Source organism: Scleropages formosus, chromosome 7 (genome assembly GCF_900964775.1).
Source record: "Scleropages formosus chromosome 7, fSclFor1.1, whole genome shotgun sequence".
NCBI lineage: Eukaryota > Metazoa > Chordata > Actinopteri > Osteoglossiformes > Osteoglossidae > Scleropages > Scleropages formosus.
Window position 1 is genome coordinate 19,939,808 of NC_041812.1, and position 18,722 is coordinate 19,958,529.

Genomic DNA, 18,722 nt, shown 5'->3' on the forward strand with positions numbered 1-18,722 from the left:
ATAAATTCCATATAGTATTTCCTCACCACTCTTTAAGCAATGGATATTTTCACTGTGCTGTGTGGCGATGACGCAGTTGTTTAGCTGGAACATGAAAAAGAAAAATTACCTGCTCTAATTTCTTCACAGTTCCCTCTTGAAATTATGTACCATATGTAATTTGGTATCTGCTTTAGTGTGTAACTGGATCTCACAACTGAAAACGTTTTAAGTCCTGATGGATCAGCATCTGATAAATAAATCTGGTGACACCTTACCTACATTCACCGTGTATTTCATGAAACTTTTGAATTCTTTACACGTGAATGAGCACAGAAAACCTAATGTCTTTTTGTATTTAGAAGAGTAATGTTAACAGCATCACAAAAAAGAAGAAAATGCCATCTCTTGGACAATATATATTTCATTCATGATACAAAGTTTGATGTCTGCAGGTCGCAGAATCCAGGAGATGGTGTACATAGTGAACGGGGAAGACATTCCTTACCGTTTCTCCATCCGTGAAACTTCCCGTCACGCAGAGGCCTTCCTTGACAGCCTGGAGCTGGACACTCTGGTGGGCACCGTGAGACCCCACGAAAGGTAAACCAAAGGGATCCTGAGGTACCTCTGCTAGTCATGAATCATCTGCCTTGAGCGGGGGCTTCAAGTTTACCATTTACATTATGGAAGCCTGGTGTAGAAACAATCCTTAGAGCTGACCACCTCGTGTCCCACATCTAAACCCTGGCAGAAAAAAATCAGTCTTGTCTTGTAAAACTTGTGTCAAATTGTTTGATGTGACAACGCAGGCTACACATCTCCACTGTTTTTGGCCCAGGTTCCCTGTGACCATCTCCTTCACTCCCAACCAAGAGGGCACAGTGTCCTTCAGCCTGGTGTGTGATGTGAGGAGCAAGATGCAGCCACTGACCCTGAATGTGAAGGCAGAATGCCACAGCCTGAGTGCTTGTGTGCAATGCCAGGGTCCAGATGGGGACATCACTGAGCTGAGCCCAGGGATCACCCACCAGGTTGACTTCAAGCAGGTGGGTAAAACGAGCTGTACCCTCAGGACTTTGCGGTCTCCTAGCATCTGACGATACATAGCTCTGGAAGAGCGTATTTCCTAATAGGCATGACTGTCAGTGACAGCAGGCTTAGGCACCATTATCTGATGGGCAATCTGGATATGTAACACATAAAAATAAAATGAAAATATGTTCTGTCTGAAACGAAGTAAGTAAGAAACTAGAAACTAAGTAAAGCCTCAGTTTATCCAGCATGCCTGGAATTTTGACATGAAGTGTAAACCATTATTTACTTTCATACTACTGTCATATATCCACAGAACTGCGCGTTATTTCTAAACCTCATTTCTGGACAGGTGGAGCTGAGTGACCGATCCTTGTGCCAATTCCTGCTGTCGAACCCATGCAAGTTCTGCCTGGATGTGCAGTATGAGCTGCTGGGCCCACCAGAGTTTCAGCGCCACCTGCAGGTGGACCCCGTGAGGGACTGCGTGCCTGTGGGTCAGCAGAGCCAGTGCACCGTGACCTTCTTGCCACTGAAGAAGTGTGTGATCAAGGATGTCATCCTTTCCCTTAGCGTGAGTGGCTGGAGTGGAGCCAGTGGGCAGCAGCGGCGTAGTGATTAAATGCACAGTCTTATGTCTTCGAGTTTGCCGGTTCTGGTCCTGATAGAAGGAACGACCGTAACACCCTTGAGCAGGATAGTCAACCTGATCGCTCAAGTATCCAGATGTGTGACTCCGCAAAATGCTTTTTGCCTTTTGCTTTCTGCAGGTGAAGAACGGGCCAACGTTCAGCTGCTCCTTCTCAGGCTGCGCTGTGGCCCCCAGTGTGCATTTCTCCTTCCTCAAGCATAATTTTGGGATGAGCTTCCTATACAGTGCTGGCATGGTGCCTCCCTCACAGACGCTGGTTATCTCCAACAGGGGCAAACAGACACTGAGGTATCTCAACAGGGCTGGTCTGCATTACAGGGGTGTTAACACGATTACAGGGTTAGATGGCAAAACGGTTAAAACACCCCCCCCCCCTTGTGTCTTCTGCAGCCTTTTAATTTAATGAACCTGTCTGACTGATTCAGTTCCGTATTCCAGGCATGCTGAATAAACTGAGGCTTCGCTTAAATTTATAAAGGTGTGTAAAAAGATTTTTTTTAAGCTCTGATGTGGAGGTGTCATGTGTCCTTTGTAGCCTGGGATGCCTGTTTCACAACACAGCACACTTGGAGGTGGGCTTCCAGCCCGAAATGTTGCCCCCCGGTGGAGCAGCGGAGGTCCCGATCACATTTTACGCACGAAAAGTCATGCACTACAAGGAGAAGATCGTCTTCGAGATCAACGAGTGCACCAGGCAGGTGGTGGAGATCCTGGGTCAGGGCATCAAAATGAAGGTATGTCGACATTAAACTGTGCTCTGAAATCCAGGAGTGAGTCCGAAAGAGACGTCTGCCTTTGCTGTTAATCCCTTGTCTGAATGACCCGTGACTCTCCTCTGTGTCCTTTCCTCTCAGATCGAAGTGGAAAACCCCAAACAGAAGGTGGTGAACCTGGGGGCTCTCCAGATTGGCCAGAGGACCAAGACAGTGGTCCCTGTGGTGAACAACAGCCCCGCACCACTGACCGTCTGCCTGCTTTTCAGCCCGTCTGTGCACACACTGCTGGACCCCAAGGTGTTGTGGGCCCCCCGTTTTTCTTATTATTTGCGTCGCAGCACCACAGCATCTGTTATCCAAAGTGTCTGAGGGTGACTAAACGTGGGGAAGTTCAGAGAATCTCCGAAGTAACAGCTTGGTGCTCTCTATCTCTAGGTGTTCTCAGTGAGCCCAACTGGTGAGGTAACGCTGAAGGCCAGTGGGGGGCGCTGCTTGTTGGAGCTGCTGTTCTCCCCAAAGCAGCACATGGCCCCGTTTAGGGAAGAGCTGCAGTTGGAGTGCCTGGGGACAGTGTGCCCCCTGCTGGTGCTGCAGGGCTGCTGCCATGGCGTGGAGGTGATGCTTGACCAGACCTGCCTGCCTTTTGGGGCTGTGGCCAAGGGTGGACAAGCTAGTCGCCGTGTTGTCATGAGTAATACGGGAGACATGGGAGCGAGGTAGAGTCTCTCTTTCACACACACCCACACATGCACACACATGCACACACATATGCCCAGACTCTTACACATGCGCTTATGCTCTTACTTTCAATCCTATGTACACACACACAAATTCACACACAATTCACAAGCCCACTCGCACAGGCACACCCCGCACATGCACTTCGTGTTCTTCCACAAACTTGTTCACACTCCGTCGCCCTTTGATCTCACACATATAAACACATTCTCCTTTGTTTACTACTGAAATACATATGGACCACATCCAGTTACAGACAGTAGCAGAATGGAAGACATTTATTTTACGTCACCTCAGTCTATCAAATAAACCGAGTCGATGTTAAAAGCTCTGCAAGACAATTTAATGATTCCAGTCTCTCTCTCTCTCTCTCTCTCTCTCTCTCTCTCTCTCGCTCTCTGCTCTCAGGTTCAAGTGGGATACAAAGAAATTTTCCCCTGACTTCTCCATAAGTCCAACAGAGGGGTACATCTGCCCTGGAATGGTAATCCCATTTGACGTGACCTTTTCCCCAGTGGAACTGAGCCAGGATATTCGCTACGAAAATGTTCCCTGCACCATCGAGGGCGCCAAGCCCATCAGGCTCACTGTGTCAGGGTCCTGTGTCATGCCCCTCGTCACCAAGGAGGTAGGTTGCCAATTTCACAACGAACCTATGGACCAATCCATCAGGGATGAGTCCAAATTATTACTCATCCACTGTTGCTTCATTGTGGTTCTCCGCTCTGTCTTCTGCAGTGCTCTGTGCTCTCCCATCCTTCGTTGTCTCCTGCAGGTGGTGAACTTTGTTTGCCAAGTGCGCAGTCAACAATCGCAGACCATCACCCTGTCCAACCGCACGGGTCAGCGCTGGAGCCTCAAGCCAGAGCTGGAAGGAGAACACTGGAGCGCCCCGTCTTCCCTTGTGATCGAACCGTTCCAGCTGAACAAGCCCTTTGAAATCATTTACAAGCCTCTCGTCATGACAGCCGACGGCAAGAAGCATCAAGTCAGCTGCCTCTCCTTGCCTCTTTCCTCACTCTTGTTTTCTCTTTCTGCTGAGTGAGGGCATTGGGCGTCAGTCACAGATAACACGGCGCCACCGAGGCACAGAAGTCCTCTGAATACTGAGATGAACTAACGTGACAGATGCTTTGTTCTTAGGATGCATCGGAAACGTCTCTCTGACCCTTAACTACCTTTTGCTGTCTGCCACCAGGGCTCTGTATTCTTCTCCTTCCCCGATGGAACGGCCACACAGTACACCCTGCTTGGAATCTCGGAGCCCCCGAAAGCAGCTGGCACCATCTTCCGCGAGATGCCATGCAAAACCCCCTACACAGAGCTGCTGCCTGCGCACAACTGGCTGGCCAAGCTCCAGAGGTACACACACAAAGACCCGGCATAATGATCATGTTAAAGAGCAGCCCAGCTCCTCAAGGTGCTGCACATCATCACTGGCTGGGTATCTGTCACTTCCACAGTTATTTAGGTCAATAATTTCTTCTTGATGTCATGCAGAAAAACTTCTCGCTCACACACTGCATTCAGCACAGCTGCACTTTCATTATGGCGCTTTACAAAAGCTCGAGAGAAAATGGACTTATCACAGAAGCAGTGAAGGGCCTACATTTCATTCCAGTATCACACACATGCTGTTCAGTTTCTTCTTCTCTTCCTCTGTGCTCACGCTGTGAAATCTCTCAGCCTGGCAAGACCTGTAGCTAATGACTCCGTTCAATGTCGATAAGCACTGAGTGAGAATGCTGTAGACCATATTCGAAACAAGCGGGACATGGGAGATGTGTTCCCCCAGCGTTCAACTTAGATTAATTCTTTTTGGGAAATATCCTAAATATCTGTGTATAGTTCCACTGAGTACTACCGATTATATTTTTGCCTTCCAGTTCTCGACAAGTTCTCATGGGACTAGTGTAGTCTTTGAGATTTCCTCCTTTCCCGCCACCTCTTAATTTTTAAATTTGAGTTTCAGGCGAGGTCCCTTTTTCCCCCCAAAGTTTTTACATGAGCACAACACAGACTGTTACCTTTAAAGGCAAACAAACGACTCCTAATATAATATGAATGGGCGAGTTGGGTTGCTGTCACTTGGGTTACGACAGTTGATAACACATCGTGCTGCTGCCCACAGGCTGTACCATTTTCTTCTGCAGAAATGAAAACTAAGCGAGACTATATCTCTGTTGCCAGGTTCCGTGTTGTTGCGGAGATCATTAAGACTGAACATCCTGACAGCACTGTGTCCCTCAAAGGACTGGACTATCTGGATGTGCCGGCGTTGACCAAGAGGGACTACAAACTCTCCTTCTTCACCTATAAAGAAGGGCTGTATAATGCCAGGGTGAGGATACGATGTCAGTCTGTTCACGCTGACCGTACTTGCATATCGTTGCTTTGAATAAGAGCTGTGAACAACCAAGCAAGAAATAGAATCCGAGTTGTGATCTTCAGTGAACTTTTCATGTCATAATTAATACGTGTGTGAGCATGTACTGCAGTATTATGGGGGGGTGGTTCGTTTTGTCAATAACGGGTATTCCAGATGGATCCGATTCTCATTCGTTCCCTTTCCATGCAGCTGTTTGCCTGTCCAGGTGATGTTTCCATGTGTTTTTTTGCACGTCCAGGTGACTTTCCGCAATGAGGTGACCCAGGAGTACCAGTTCTATTATCTAAACTTCAAAGCAACAGCGCCAGGAGTGATCCGGACCATCGAGATGGCCACACCGTTACGGCAGACGGCCTCGGCCACAGTGGAGGTGGAGAACCCGCTCTCTGTCACTGTCTCCTTCACAGTGGAGTGCCGCAGTGCGGACATCAGTGTGCCGTCCCTGCTGTCTGTGCCTGCAATGTCCACGGTATGACTCAAAAATCCGCCCAGTGCCTTTCTCCAGTGCTTGCCTCTCGCTGGGATAATTCTCATGCCTCCATTCCCAAATGTGTGTTTGCCCACCGCTCCAGGGTACGCTAACATTTGAGTACCAGCCCTTACGGGTAGGCGACTTTGCCACCCGCCTCAGCCTGCACAATGTCGATCTGGGCTACTTCCACTATGACCTGGTGCTCAAGGCACTGCCTGCCCCCCCGGAGAAGCCGCTCTTCTTCCGCGCACCGCTGGGCAGTGGCCAGTACGGCACCGCCAAGTTCGTCAACTACTCCCGCATCAAGACTGAGTACATTTGCAAGGTATCGTGTGGCTTTCGGACTCCAGTGTTTAGGCCTCACGTAGTCACAAGCGTCTGCTGTTCACTCTGTTCTCTTTCCTTTCCGCTGATCGGCCTCTCTACCTTTGCTAACAGAAGGTTGTAACTCACCCAGAATGCTCATGACTCTCTGCTCTTCGGTGCTTCATGTAATTACAGCACATCTCACATTAGGAGTATATCATCGTGCACACACCCTGAAACTTTTTGGATAAGTATGTAACCCCTTCTCTTAAATGTAACGTCTTAGACGGACAGTCCTGACTTCACAGTGGAGAAGAGCATCAGTGTGTCTGCAGGGAACCAGGCAGGCATTGAAGTCAGTGTGGAGGTGCACTTTGAGCCCTGTCAGCTGGGGGAGAGCCGGGCAACCCTCACCATTACCTCCGGCCCCGGCGGCGAGTATGTGTTCCCACTCATCGGCACCAGCGTTCCCCCCAAAGCTCAGGGCCCTTTCCCTGTCCGCATGGGCACCAGCATCTCCATCCCCTTCAAGAATGTTTTCCTACAGGCCACAGCCTTCTCCTTCCAGGTAGATAACCCAGCTTTCACTGTGAAGGGGGTGGAAACTGTTCGTTCCAAGAAATCCCTCAACGTCCTGGTTTCGTATGAAGGCTCTGCAACGGGTTCCCACGGGCCCTGCACCGGAAAGCTCACCATCTTCAGCCCACGGACCGAGGGCCATGGCCAGAGCATCAGCTGGATCTACTACCTGAAGGGCATCAGCCACGAACTCTCCCAACGGGACAAGCCCTCTTAGAGGACTGCTCGCCTCCCACAGCCCCCTGGGCATGTCTCTCACCCATAATTTACCACCACTGCCCCTTTTACCCAGCCACCACTTGTTTGTTGCTTTAGAGAAAAGTGTATGGAAAATGAATAAATGTAACTATGAAAAGTACAAAGCTCCACTTCAAATGCAGAAAACTAGAGAACTTTGCCTCATTTTTTTCTTCTCTTTTCTGCGCTTGGTGCTTTTGAACAATAAAGGCAAAATTGAAATTCAGAAGGCTCTGCAAAATGACCCAGTATGGTCCAGTTGGCAACCTTAACCTAGGTTGTTTTTGCAGGCTTAGATAGGATAACAGATATGTTCTTAAATTCATAATCTGCTGATTAGAAGTGGTTAGATGCATTTCCAAAATACTTCAAAAAGCTCTTGTCCATCTCTTGTTTATCACTTATTGTTAGGGTAATTTATTGAAAATGTTCAACGAATTACATTTATTTCAATGTTGCACCTACACATGACTAGATATAATGATACTAACGCATGTTTTGTGGATCCAAATGTGAGATTTCATTATAGTGTTTATTTACAGTAAAGTTCAGGAACAAAATGAAAGAACAACACAGAGCCCAGAGGAGGATTCATAGGATTCCCAAGTCATGAAGCAGTTATGGGTCCATCTGTAGAGATCACAAGACCTTTTATAGACTCAGCTCAGTGGCAGATTTCAGGTGTGCCAGGTGTGCCTGATACTCTGGTGGGAAGCTGCATGCATGGCAGTGGGGAATGTGGCACTAGATGAATAGAAAATCATAAAAACACAACTTTAAAAAGTTTATAAAATAAAAGCTGAAAAAACTTCCATTCACAAAACAAAAACCTAGGCAATGGAGAAAAAAACTCTGGGAGTCCAAGTGTCAGCGGCTGCCCACCCCTCCTGGACATTCTAGATATAAAAAAAGGATTTTAAGATAATTTACAACTCATAACATTGTAACAAAGTCTTAATAACTTGATGTCCCAGATCATATGAGTATTTCTTGTCCATCATGGTAGACAGTCATCAGCTTCAGTTAACATGGGGTGCTGGTCAGCCTCCTCACGTCTTATCACACACACACTGTCCGAAACCACTTGTCCCAAGTGGGGTTGCAGCAAACCAGAGCCTTACCTGGCAACATATGGCGCAAGGCTGGAGGGAAGACACCCAGAACTGGACACCAGGCACCCCAAGCAAGACTCGAACCCCAAACCCACCAGAAAGCAGGACCCAGCCAAACCCGCTGCACCACCGCACCCCCCATGAGCCCTCGTCATAAAGAAACGATCCTTAACAAGAAAATGGCTAGTAACTGACTTTTTACGCAGAAGGAAAAAAAAAACAGCAAAGAGGAATTACACTACTTGGATGTAAAGGCTGAGACAGACGTGGCATTCCTGACAACAGGCAGGCTATTCCAAAGTGTATGTTCTATATAGCTAAAGGTGGACTCTCCAACTGAGAACATATTGACTATAGGTACTTTAAGGTAACCTGCATTCAATGAACAAAGAATGTTTTGAAATATAGAAACAATCTCTCAAAGGTCAGTCAGAGCAATTTCATTTACTGCCTTGTAGGTCAGAAGTAGGATTTTATAATCCGGAAGCCATTGCAAGAATTTTGAGTACCGGTGTTACATGGAGGGGCGCGGTGGTGCAGTGGGTTGGACCAGGTCCTGCTCTCCAGTGGGTCTGGGGTTTGAGTCCCGTTTGGGGTGCCTTGCGGCAGACTGGCGTCCCGTCCTGGGTGTGTCCCCTCCCCCTCCGGCCTTACGCCCTGTGTTGCTGGGTAGGCTCTGGTTCCCCGCGACCCTGTATGGGACAAGCGGTTCTGAAAATGTGTGTGTGTGTTACATGGTAGCTACATGGTTATTTCCTAGTTCTCATAACAATTCTAACAATCCTCACAGCAGCATTCTGTAGCAACTCCATCTCCAAAGCGTTTGGCAACTTGGGGAGAGGGATCAGACAACAAGCTTTTGAAAAACGGTCAATCAAAGTGAGTATGGTGGTCTTACTTTCCGACACGGGGCGGTCGACTTCCTGACATGTGGGACCATGGGTGGGAAGCTGTAAGGCAGAGGTTCCAGCAGGCCCGCAGGTTTCAGTGTTGGGGTCCCTGCCTGGGAGCATGTGGCACAAGATTCAACATAGTCCCAAATGTCGTCCAGCATGGAGGACCACCAGAAGCACCCTTGCAAGAGGGAGAGAGTCCACCGAACATCAGGATGACCTGAGGCGAGAGGGTCACGTGTCCACTGCAACAGGGAGGATCTCATCCTGGTCGGCACATAGTCCTTACCGTCGGGCTTGTCGGAGGGACCTGCCTCGGTTGCCTGGGGCTCCTGTAGTTCTCGAAAGAACTGCCATCTCATAGGCGCGACCATTCAACATTTGGGGAGGATCAGCTCAGGGTTACTGGGTGCAAGTTCTGGGTCAGGTATTCTGAACAGGGCATCCACTTTGGTGTTCTTGGAACCCGGCTGGTACAACACCGTGACCCTGAACCGGGTGAAGAACAGAGCCCAGCGGGCCTGACGGGCGTTAAGCCAGAGGGCCTTTTGAAGGTATTCCAGATTTCTGTGATCAGTTAAAACTGGGAAGGGATAAATGGCGCCTTCAAACCAAGGCCTCCATTCTTCTAGTATCAGCTTGATGGCCAACAGCTCTTGATTGCTGATGTCATAATTCCACTCGGTTGATGACAGTTTGCTTGAGAAATACACACAAGGATAGAGCTTAGGTGGATTCCCCATGAGCAAGCATCCATTTCAAACACAAATGGTAGGGGGGAGGGTTGGGGTATTTGAGTATAGGAGAGGAGATGAACCGGGCCTTCAGTTCCTGGAAGGTGTGGCCAGCAGAATCGATCCAGGCCAACCAAGGACCCTTGCTTGCAGTGAGCGCGATGAAGGGAGCAGCAATGATGCTGAAACCCCAGATAAACTGGCGATAGAAGTTCGCAGACCCTAGAAAACATTGAATTGCCTTCACCGTGGTAGGTCTGAGGCATTCCACCACAGCACGCACCTTCTCTGGGTCCATGGCTACTCCCTCTTTGCTGAGAATGTACCCCAGGAAGGACACCCATGGCTGGTGAAACAGGCCTTTCTCCCCTTTGACAAAGAGGCAATTACATAGGAGCTGGCTCAACACTGCCATTACCTCAGGATGTCGTCCAAAGAGACCAGCAGACTCTGGTTGACCAGGTCCCCAAGCATGTGGTTCACAAAGACCTGAAACACTGAGGGAGCATTGGACAGACCAAACGGCATGACCAGGTATTCATAATGGCTAAGGGAGATGCTGAAAGCAGTCTTTTATTTGTTCCCCTGGCAGATAGGAATAAAGTTGTATGCGCTCCTCAGATCCAGTTTGGTAAACACTGTTGCCCCATGGATCCTCTCTAAGGCAGCAGTGATCTATGGCAATGGGTGTGGGTATCGGACCGTGATATCGTTTAACCCCCGATAGTCGATGCAAGGACGCAGCCCCCCATCTTTCTTCCCTGTTTCATCTGCTTTGTTCTGCCAGTGTTCAGAGCTACAGTGCATACGTAGCCACTGACCGGTTCCCTTGCCAAATGCACACGAGGCAGTTGCTAGCAGCACGTGCTGACAGTGGATGGCTGAAGATGGCCTTGAACTTCTTGCAGAAATCGGCATACGTGGTTTTGGTGCGGGTGCATCAGTCCGCCATCACCTATTGTCACGCTGGCCCAGTTCGGAGAGCTACCAGATACGCAATCTTTGCTTCATTTGACTGGTACATTTAGGGGGAGCAGGAGAATACCAGCTCATGCTGCATAAGGAAACCTTGGCAGTGGTCCAGCAACCTGTCGTACCTTTCGGTGCTTGGAGGCACCGTGGTCGAGTCACCACTAAGGGGGTTTTCTGCAGTGTCCTCTGTGGACAGAATAAGCCAGCTGGCATGAAGAGCTAAAATCAGGTCATAGAGCATCCTCTCGATTCGCTTTAGGGATTTCTTGTGGGCTCCCACCAGGACGCTTTGTACCGAGACGGCGTTGTGCAGGCAGCCGAGCTCCGCTGAGTCCATGGGTGAGGCGGAACCTTCTGCCATGCTGGTGGATGGGATTGAGTGACAGACTCAAGTGCTGTGCTTATAGTTCTTTATTATGCAGTGAGGGTCAGGCGAAAGAGTGGCCAGATAACAGGTGAGGGTCGATCGATGAGCATATGTTGTCCAAATGAGAGTAACAAGAATCGTAGTCGGGCAAGGCAAGGCAAAGATCAAAAACCGGGGAAGCAATTACATGAGGAACAAGGAAGCAAACAGGAATGGAGCGCTACGGTTTCTCTTTGGAGGTTCCATATTGAAAAGCTTCCGGGATGCCCTTTTATACTGTATCTCTCGATTAGCAGCAGGCCTTGCTGAGGGATTGATAGATGATGGCGTGAGACCTAGCACCTCGCAAGGTTTCCTTGTCTTATTACAGGCTAACACAGCCCCCCCCCTTATATTCCCCATAAGTCTCTATAGCGGTTGACCACAATTCCCTTTTACCCACAATATAACTATTTACAATAAACCCATTTTCCCAGTCAAACGCCCAGTAACGTGGGTCGTTACAAAATCTTTTAAAACAACCTTATACTGCAGTAACTTATTGCGTCCACGAGGTGGCAGGAAAGTGAGCAAAAAAAACTGTTTCTCTAAGATCAATTAATCCAATCTGGTGAAATATCTTGCTGCTATTGTTAGCATCCCAGTGGGCCGATTGCATTTTACAATCTCAAAGACAACATCTTTTTATCGTTCACTGAGAGTCAATGAAAAATATGTCGTGGTCGTGCAGTTAGTGCCCCAGCGTTTGTTCAGATTCCATCTCTAGCTGTAGTACCCTTGAGCAAGGTACTTAGCCTAAATTGTTTCAGTAAAATTACCCTGATACATAACAGGTAAATAACTGTAATTATCTTAACATTGGAAGTCACTTTGGAGAAGAGAATCAGCTAAATGAATAAATATAAATGTAATGTGAATGCTGTGTGAAAGTGGGCTGGTGGGATGGTAATCCCAAAATAGGGTTCTTAATGGACTACTAAGTTTGGTTGGTGAATGTTTGCTGGTGATGCTTCCACCAGACATGACAAGAAAGAAAAGTTTGTCAAGTAACCTGTTTGGGGATTTTAACAGCAGAGAGGGCAAGGTCTTCTATGGCAGTTTTCTTACATTTTTGTATGTTTATAACAAAGAAACATCCCAATGTTGAAGATTCTGGAACACATACCACATTAAGTTCAATTCAGTTTATTGTTGCAGAGCATCATTCCCAATAGTTCGCCTCCGAGTTCTTAAAAACATTTATGTAGTGCAGAAAAGAAAAAAGTACAGAGAAATTTAAAAAGAGAAAGTAATAACTATGAGTTAAGCAATTTAAAACTGTGGCTATGTATCTATGTACTCACATTACCACTGTGTTACCCAACTCCACAGCAGTTATGGGCAGCCTCACAGACTATACTCTCATAAGGAATGTTGGGCATTTTGCCTAAAGCTCACTTTATGTACAATAATCTACACTTCACAAAATAATGCTGGATGAAATCCACTGAACATGAGAGAAGAAAAATGTGTGGTACTCTAGTAAAAGGGCACAGGTACCAGATTCCAGACTGACTCCACTACAGACTATAGGTTAGGATTTGTTACCAAACATACACAATTGTGCAAAGTGTATATTTTACTGGGATATTGATACTAATAATGAGCTCAGTAAATAAATATAACTTTAGTCTGCAAATATATGTGTGTCACAGAAATGAGACGAGGTATGTTTTGTAATTCACTGGACCGTCTTCTGTTTCCCGCTGACAAGTCTCCGTGTTCATATAGACACAGTCATGTACCTTCTGTTTGACCACTGGACAGGAAAAGGGTGGGGAAAAACTGGTGGGATCCTGCAGCCACTCATTATCTGTAGAATGTGATCTGCACTTTGTCGGTCCAGCTGAGCTCTGCCCACTGTTAGAACTCAGTATGTTTCTTCCAAAAATGTAGGAGGTCTGTGGATGGCCTTACAGTGAAAGGAACTTGTAATGTTTCTTACAGTGTCTGTCATCCTCTCCGTGTGCGGATGCAGAGGTGCCTGAACGGTGAGTACGCTGTCTTGTTCAGAACTATACCGTGGTCACAATTACGTATTTAAGAAAACAGATACCAATGGCCCAGGTATCCATTAAGGGAACAGGACCACAGTTACAGTTATTTTCAGTGATTGTTGCCTGGATCCACTTTTTAAACCTCAGGGCTCACATCTGGCTAACAGCATCTGCTAAATGAATAAATGCAAAAATGTAACACGGTCTTTTCACTAATATTTCAAAAGGACAGAAATACTGACATTCATTAAGAAACACAGTACCAATCCTATCAATCTATATTACACGCAAAAATGGCAAAGTTAAGCATCTAACACAATTCCGGTCAAGCACTATAAAACCATGCAATTAGCCTGAGTAATGAAAATATCCATAGTGTGGGTACAAGACATGCCCAGGGGGCTGTGGGAGGCGAGCAGTCCTCTAAGAGGGCTTGTCCCGTTGGGAGAGTTCGTGGCTGATGCCCTTCAGGTAGTAGATCCAGCTGATGCTCTGGCCATGGCCCTCGGTCCGTGGGCTGAAGATGGTGAGCTTTCCGGTGCAGGGCCCGTGGGAACCCGTTGCAGAGCCTTCATACGAAACCAGGACGTTGAGGGATTTCTTGGAACGAACAGTTTCCACCCCCTTCACAGTGAAAGCTGGGTTATCTACCTGGAAGGAGAAGGCTGTGGCCTGTAGGAAAACATTCTTGAAGGGGATGGAGATGCTGGTGCCCATGCGGACAGGGAAAGGGCCCTGAGCTTTGGGGGGAACGCTGGTGCCGATGAGTGGGAACACATACTCGCCGCCGGGGCCGGAGGTAATGGTGAGGGTTGCCCGGCTCTCCCCCAGCTGACAGGGCTCAAAGTGCACCTCCACACTGACTTCAATGCCTGCCTGGTTCCCTGCAGACACACTGATGCTCTTCTCCACTGTGAAGTCAGGACTGTCCGTCTAAGACGTTACATTTAAGAGAAGGGGTTACATACTTATCCAAAAAGTTTCAGGGTGTGTGCACGATGATATACTCCTAATGTGAGATGTGCTGTAATTACATGAAGCACCGAAGAGCAGAGAGTCATGAGCATTCTGGGTGAGTTACAACCTTCTGTTAGCAAAGGTAGAGAGGCCGATCAGCGGAAAGGAAAGAGAACAGAGTGAACAGCAGACGCTTGTGACTACGTGAGGCCTAAACACTGGAGTCCGAAAGCCACACGATACCTTGCAAATGTACTCAGTCTTGATGCGGGAGTAGTTGACGAACTTGGCGGTGCCGTACTGGCCACTGCCCAGCGGTGCGCGGAAGAAGAGCGGCTTCTCCGGGGGGGCAGGCAGTGCCTTGAGCACCAGGTCATAGTGGAAGTAGCCCAGATCGACATTGTGCAGGCTGAGGCGGGTGGCAAAGTCGCCTACCCGTAAGGGCTGGTACTCAAATGTTAGCGTACCCTGGAGCGGTGGGCAAACACACATTTGGGAATGGAGGCATGAGAATTATCCCAGCGAGAGGCAAGCACTGGAGAAAGGCACTGGGCGGATTTTTGAGTCATACCGTGGACATTGCAGGCACAGACAGCAGGGACGGCACACTGATGTCCGCACTGCGGCACTCCACTGTGAAGGAGACAGTGACAGAGAGCGGGTTCTCCACCTCCACTGTGGCCGAGGCCGTCTGCCGTAACGGTGTGGCCATCTCGATGGTCCGGATCACTCCTGGCGCTGTTGCTTTGAAGTTTAGATAATAGAACTGGTACTCCTGGGTCACCTCATTGCGGAAAGTCACCTGGACGTGCAAAAAAACACATGGAAACATCACCTGGACAGGCAAACAGCTGCATGGAAAGGGAACGAATGAGAATCGGATCCATCTGGAATACCCGTTATTGACAAAACGAACCACCCCCCCATAATACTGCAGTACATGCTCACACACGTATTAATTATGACATGAAAAGTTCACTGAAGATCACAACTCGGATTCTATTTCTTGCTTGGTTGTTCACAGCTCTTATTCAAAGCAACGATATGCAAGTACGGTCAGCGTGAACAGACTGACATCGTATCCTCACCCTGGCATTATACAGCCCTTCTTTATAGGTGAAGAAGGAGAGTTTGTAGTCCCTCTTGGTCAACGCCGGCACATCCAGATAGTCCAGTCCTTTGAGGGACACAGTGCTGTCAGGATGTTCAGTCTTAATGATCTCCGCAACAACACGGAACCTGGCAACAGAGATATAGTCTCGCTTAGTTTTCATTTCTGCAGAAGAAAATGGTACAGCCTGTGGGCAGCAGCACGATGTGTTATCAACTGTCGTAACCCAAGTGACAGCAACCCAACTCGCCCATTCATATTATATTAGGAGTCGTTTGTTTGCCTTTAAAGGTAACAGTCTGTGTTGTGCTCATGTAAAAACTTTGGGGGGAAAAAGGGACCTCGCCTGAAACTCAAATTTAAAAATTAAGAGGTGGCGGGAAAGGAGGAAATCTCAAAGACTACACTAGTCCCATGAGAACTTGTCGAGAACTGGAAGGCAAAAATATAATCGGTAGTACTCAGTGGAACTATACACAGATATTTAGGATATTTCCCAAAAAGAATTAATCTAAGTTGAACGCTGGGGGAACACATCTCCCATGTCCCGCTTGTTTCGAATATGGTCTACAGCATTCTCACTCAGTGCTTATCGACATTGAACGGAGTCATTAGCTACAGGTCTTGCCAGGCTGAGAGATTTCACAGCGTGAGCACAGAGGAAGAGAAGAAGAAACTGAACAGCATGTGTGTGATACTGGAATGAAATGTAGGCCCTTCACTGCTTCTGTGATAAGTCCATTTTCTCTCGAGCTTTTGTAAAGCGCCATAATGAAAGTGCAGCTGTGCTGAATGCAGTGTGTGAGCGAGAAGTTTTTCTGCATGACATCAAGAAGAAATTATTGACCTAAATAACTGTGGAAGTGACAGATACCCAGCCAGTGATGATGTGCAGCACCTTGAGGAGCTGGGCTGCTCTTTAACATGATCATTATGCCGGGTCTTTGTGTGTGTACCTCTGGAGCTTGGCCAGCCAGTTGTGCGCAGGCAGCAGCTCTGTGTAGGGGGTTTTGCATGGCATCTCGCGGAAGATGGTGCCAGCTGCTTTCGGGGGCTCCGAGATTCCAAGCAGGGTGTACTGTGTGGCCGTTCCATCGGGGAAGGAGAAGAATACAGAGCCCTGGTGGCAGACAGCAAAAGGTAGTTAAGGGTCAGAGAGACGTTTCCGATGCATCCTAAGAACAAAGCATCTGTCACGTTAGTTCATCTCAGTATTCAGAGGACTTCTGTGCCTCGGTGGCGCCGTGTTATCTGTGACTGACGCCCAATGCCCTCACTCAGCAGAAAGAGAAAACAAGAGTGAGGAAAGAGGCAAGGAGAGGCAGCTGACTTGATGCTTCTTGCCGTCGGCTGTCATGACGAGAGGCTTGTAAATGATTTCAAAGGGCTTGTTCAGCTGGAACGGTTCGATCACAAGGGAAGACGGGGCGCTCCAGTGTTCTCCTTCCAGCTCTGGCTTGAGGCTCCAGCGCTGACCCGTGCGGTTGGACAGGGTGATGGTCTGCGATTGTTGACTGCGCACTTGGCAAACAAAGTTCACCACCTGCAGGAGACAACGAAGGATGGGAGAGCACAGAGCACTGCAGAAGACAGAGCGGAGAACCACAATGAAGCAACAGTGGATGAGTAATAATTTGGACTCATCCCTGATGGATTGGTCCATAGGTTCGTTGTGAAATTGGCAACCTACCTCCTTGGTGACGAGGGGCATGACACAGGACCCTGACACAGTGAGCCTGATGGGCTTGGCGCCCTCGATGGTGCAGGGAACATTTTCGTAGCGAATATCCTGGCTCAGTTCCACTGGGGAAAAGGTCACGTCAAATGGGATTACCATTCCAGGGCAGATGTACCCCTCTGTTGGACTTATGGAGAAGTCAGGGGAAAATTTCTTTGTATCCCACTTGAACCTGAGAGCAGAGAGCGAGAGAGAGAGAGAGAGAGAGAGAGAGAGAGAGAGAGAGAGACTGGAATCATTAAATTGTCTTGCAGAGCTTTTAACATCGACTCGGTTTATTTGATAGACTGAGGTGACGTAAAATAAATGTCTTCCATTCTGCTACTGTCTGTAACTGGATGTGGTCCATATGTATTTCAGTAGTAAACAAAGGAGAATGTGTTTATATGTGTGAGATCAAAGGGCGACGGAGTGTGAACAAGTTTGTGGAAGAACACGAAGTGCATGTGCGGGGTGTGCCTGTGCGAGTGGGCTTGTGAATTGTGTGTGAATTTGTGTGTGTGTACATAGGATTGAAAGTAAGAGCATAAGCGCATGTGTAAGAGTCTGGGCATATGTGTGTGCATGTGTGTGCATGTGTGGGTGTGTGTGAAAGAGAGACTCTACCTCGCTCCCATGTCTCCCGTATTACTCATGACAACACGGCGACTAGCTTGTCCACCCTTGGCCACAGCCCCAAAAGGCAGGCAGGTCTGGTCAAGCATCACCTCCACGCCATGGCAGCAGCCCTGCAGCACCAGCAGGGGGCACACTGTCCCCAGGCACTCCAACTGCAGCTCTTCCCTAAACGGGGCCATGTGCTGCTTTGGGGAGAACAGCAGCTCCAACAAGCAGCGCCCCCCACTGGCCTTCAGCGTTACCTCACCAGTTGGGCTCACTGAGAACACCTAGAGATAGAGAGCACCAAGCTGTTACTTCGGAGATTCTCTGAACTTCCCCACGTTTAGTCACCCTCAGACACTTTGGATAACAGATGCTGTGGTGCTGCGACGCAAATAATAAGAAAAACGGGGGGCCCACAACACCTTGGGGTCCAGCAGTGTGTGCACAGACGGGCTGAAAAGCAGGCAGACGGTCAGTGGTGCGGGGCTGTTGTTCACCACAGGGACCACTGTCTTGGTCCTCTGGCCAATCTGGAGAGCCCCCAGGTTCACCACCTTCTGTTTGGGGTTTTCCACTTCGATCTGAGAGGAAAGGACACAGAGGAGAGTCACGGGTCATTCAGACAAGGGATTAACAGCAAAGGCAGACGTCTCTTTCGGACTCACTCCTGGATTTCAGAGCACAGTTTAATGTCGACATACCTTCATTTTGATGCCCTGACCCAGGATCTCCACCACCTGCCTGGTGCACTCGTTGATCTCGAAGACGATCTTCTCCTTGTAGTGCATGACTTTTCGTGCGTAAAATGTGATCGGGACCTCCGCTGCTCCACCGGGGGGCAACATTTCGGGCTGGAAGCCCACCTCCAAGTGTGCTGTGTTGTGAAACAGGCATCCCAGGCTACAAAGGACACATGACACCTCCACATCAGAGCTTAAAAAAAATCTTTTTACACACCTTTATAAATTTAAGCGAAGCCTCAGTTTATTCAGCATGCCTGGAATACGGAACTGAATCAGTCAGACAGGTTCATTAAATTAAAAGGCTGCAGAAGACACAAGGGGGGGGGGGTGTTTTAACCGTTTTGCCATCTAAC

At 48.4% G+C, this 18,722-nt stretch overlaps 2 protein-coding genes across 3 annotated transcripts in view; one reads left to right on the plus strand and one right to left on the minus strand.

Annotated features, from left to right (window-relative positions):
• LOC108918964 (hydrocephalus-inducing protein homolog) overlaps nt 1–7,307 on the plus strand; it is a 34,955-nt gene extending 27,648 nt beyond the window's left edge. For both annotated transcript variants that reach the window (XM_029253676.1, XM_029253677.1), the window contains 14 exons: nt 435–582; nt 821–1,028; nt 1,367–1,588; nt 1,785–1,954; nt 2,202–2,400; nt 2,521–2,679; nt 2,818–3,098; nt 3,529–3,748; nt 3,896–4,108; nt 4,319–4,482; nt 5,311–5,461; nt 5,748–5,978; nt 6,082–6,306; nt 6,574–7,307. In XM_029253676.1, coding sequence (XP_029109509.1) covers nt 435–582; nt 821–1,028; nt 1,367–1,588; nt 1,785–1,954; nt 2,202–2,400; nt 2,521–2,679; nt 2,818–3,098; nt 3,529–3,748; nt 3,896–4,108; nt 4,319–4,482; nt 5,311–5,461; nt 5,748–5,978; nt 6,082–6,306; nt 6,574–7,083 — 3,101 coding nt within the window. In that variant the 3' untranslated portion in view covers nt 7,084–7,307. The remainder of the gene's footprint in view (nt 1–434; nt 583–820; nt 1,029–1,366; nt 1,589–1,784; nt 1,955–2,201; nt 2,401–2,520; nt 2,680–2,817; nt 3,099–3,528; nt 3,749–3,895; nt 4,109–4,318; nt 4,483–5,310; nt 5,462–5,747; nt 5,979–6,081; nt 6,307–6,573) is intronic.
• Nucleotides 7,308–12,379: 5,072 nt separating this feature from the next.
• The window catches only part of LOC108926217 (hydrocephalus-inducing protein-like), a 79,078-nt gene continuing 72,735 nt past the window's right edge, over nt 12,380–18,722 (minus strand). The window contains 10 exon segments of the mRNA XM_029253542.1: nt 12,380–14,150; nt 14,418–14,642; nt 14,746–14,976; nt 15,263–15,413; nt 16,242–16,405; nt 16,616–16,828; nt 16,976–17,195; nt 17,630–17,910; nt 18,049–18,207; nt 18,328–18,526. Coding sequence (XP_029109375.1) covers nt 13,641–14,150; nt 14,418–14,642; nt 14,746–14,976; nt 15,263–15,413; nt 16,242–16,405; nt 16,616–16,828; nt 16,976–17,195; nt 17,630–17,910; nt 18,049–18,207; nt 18,328–18,526 — 2,353 coding nt within the window. The 3' untranslated portion in view covers nt 12,380–13,640.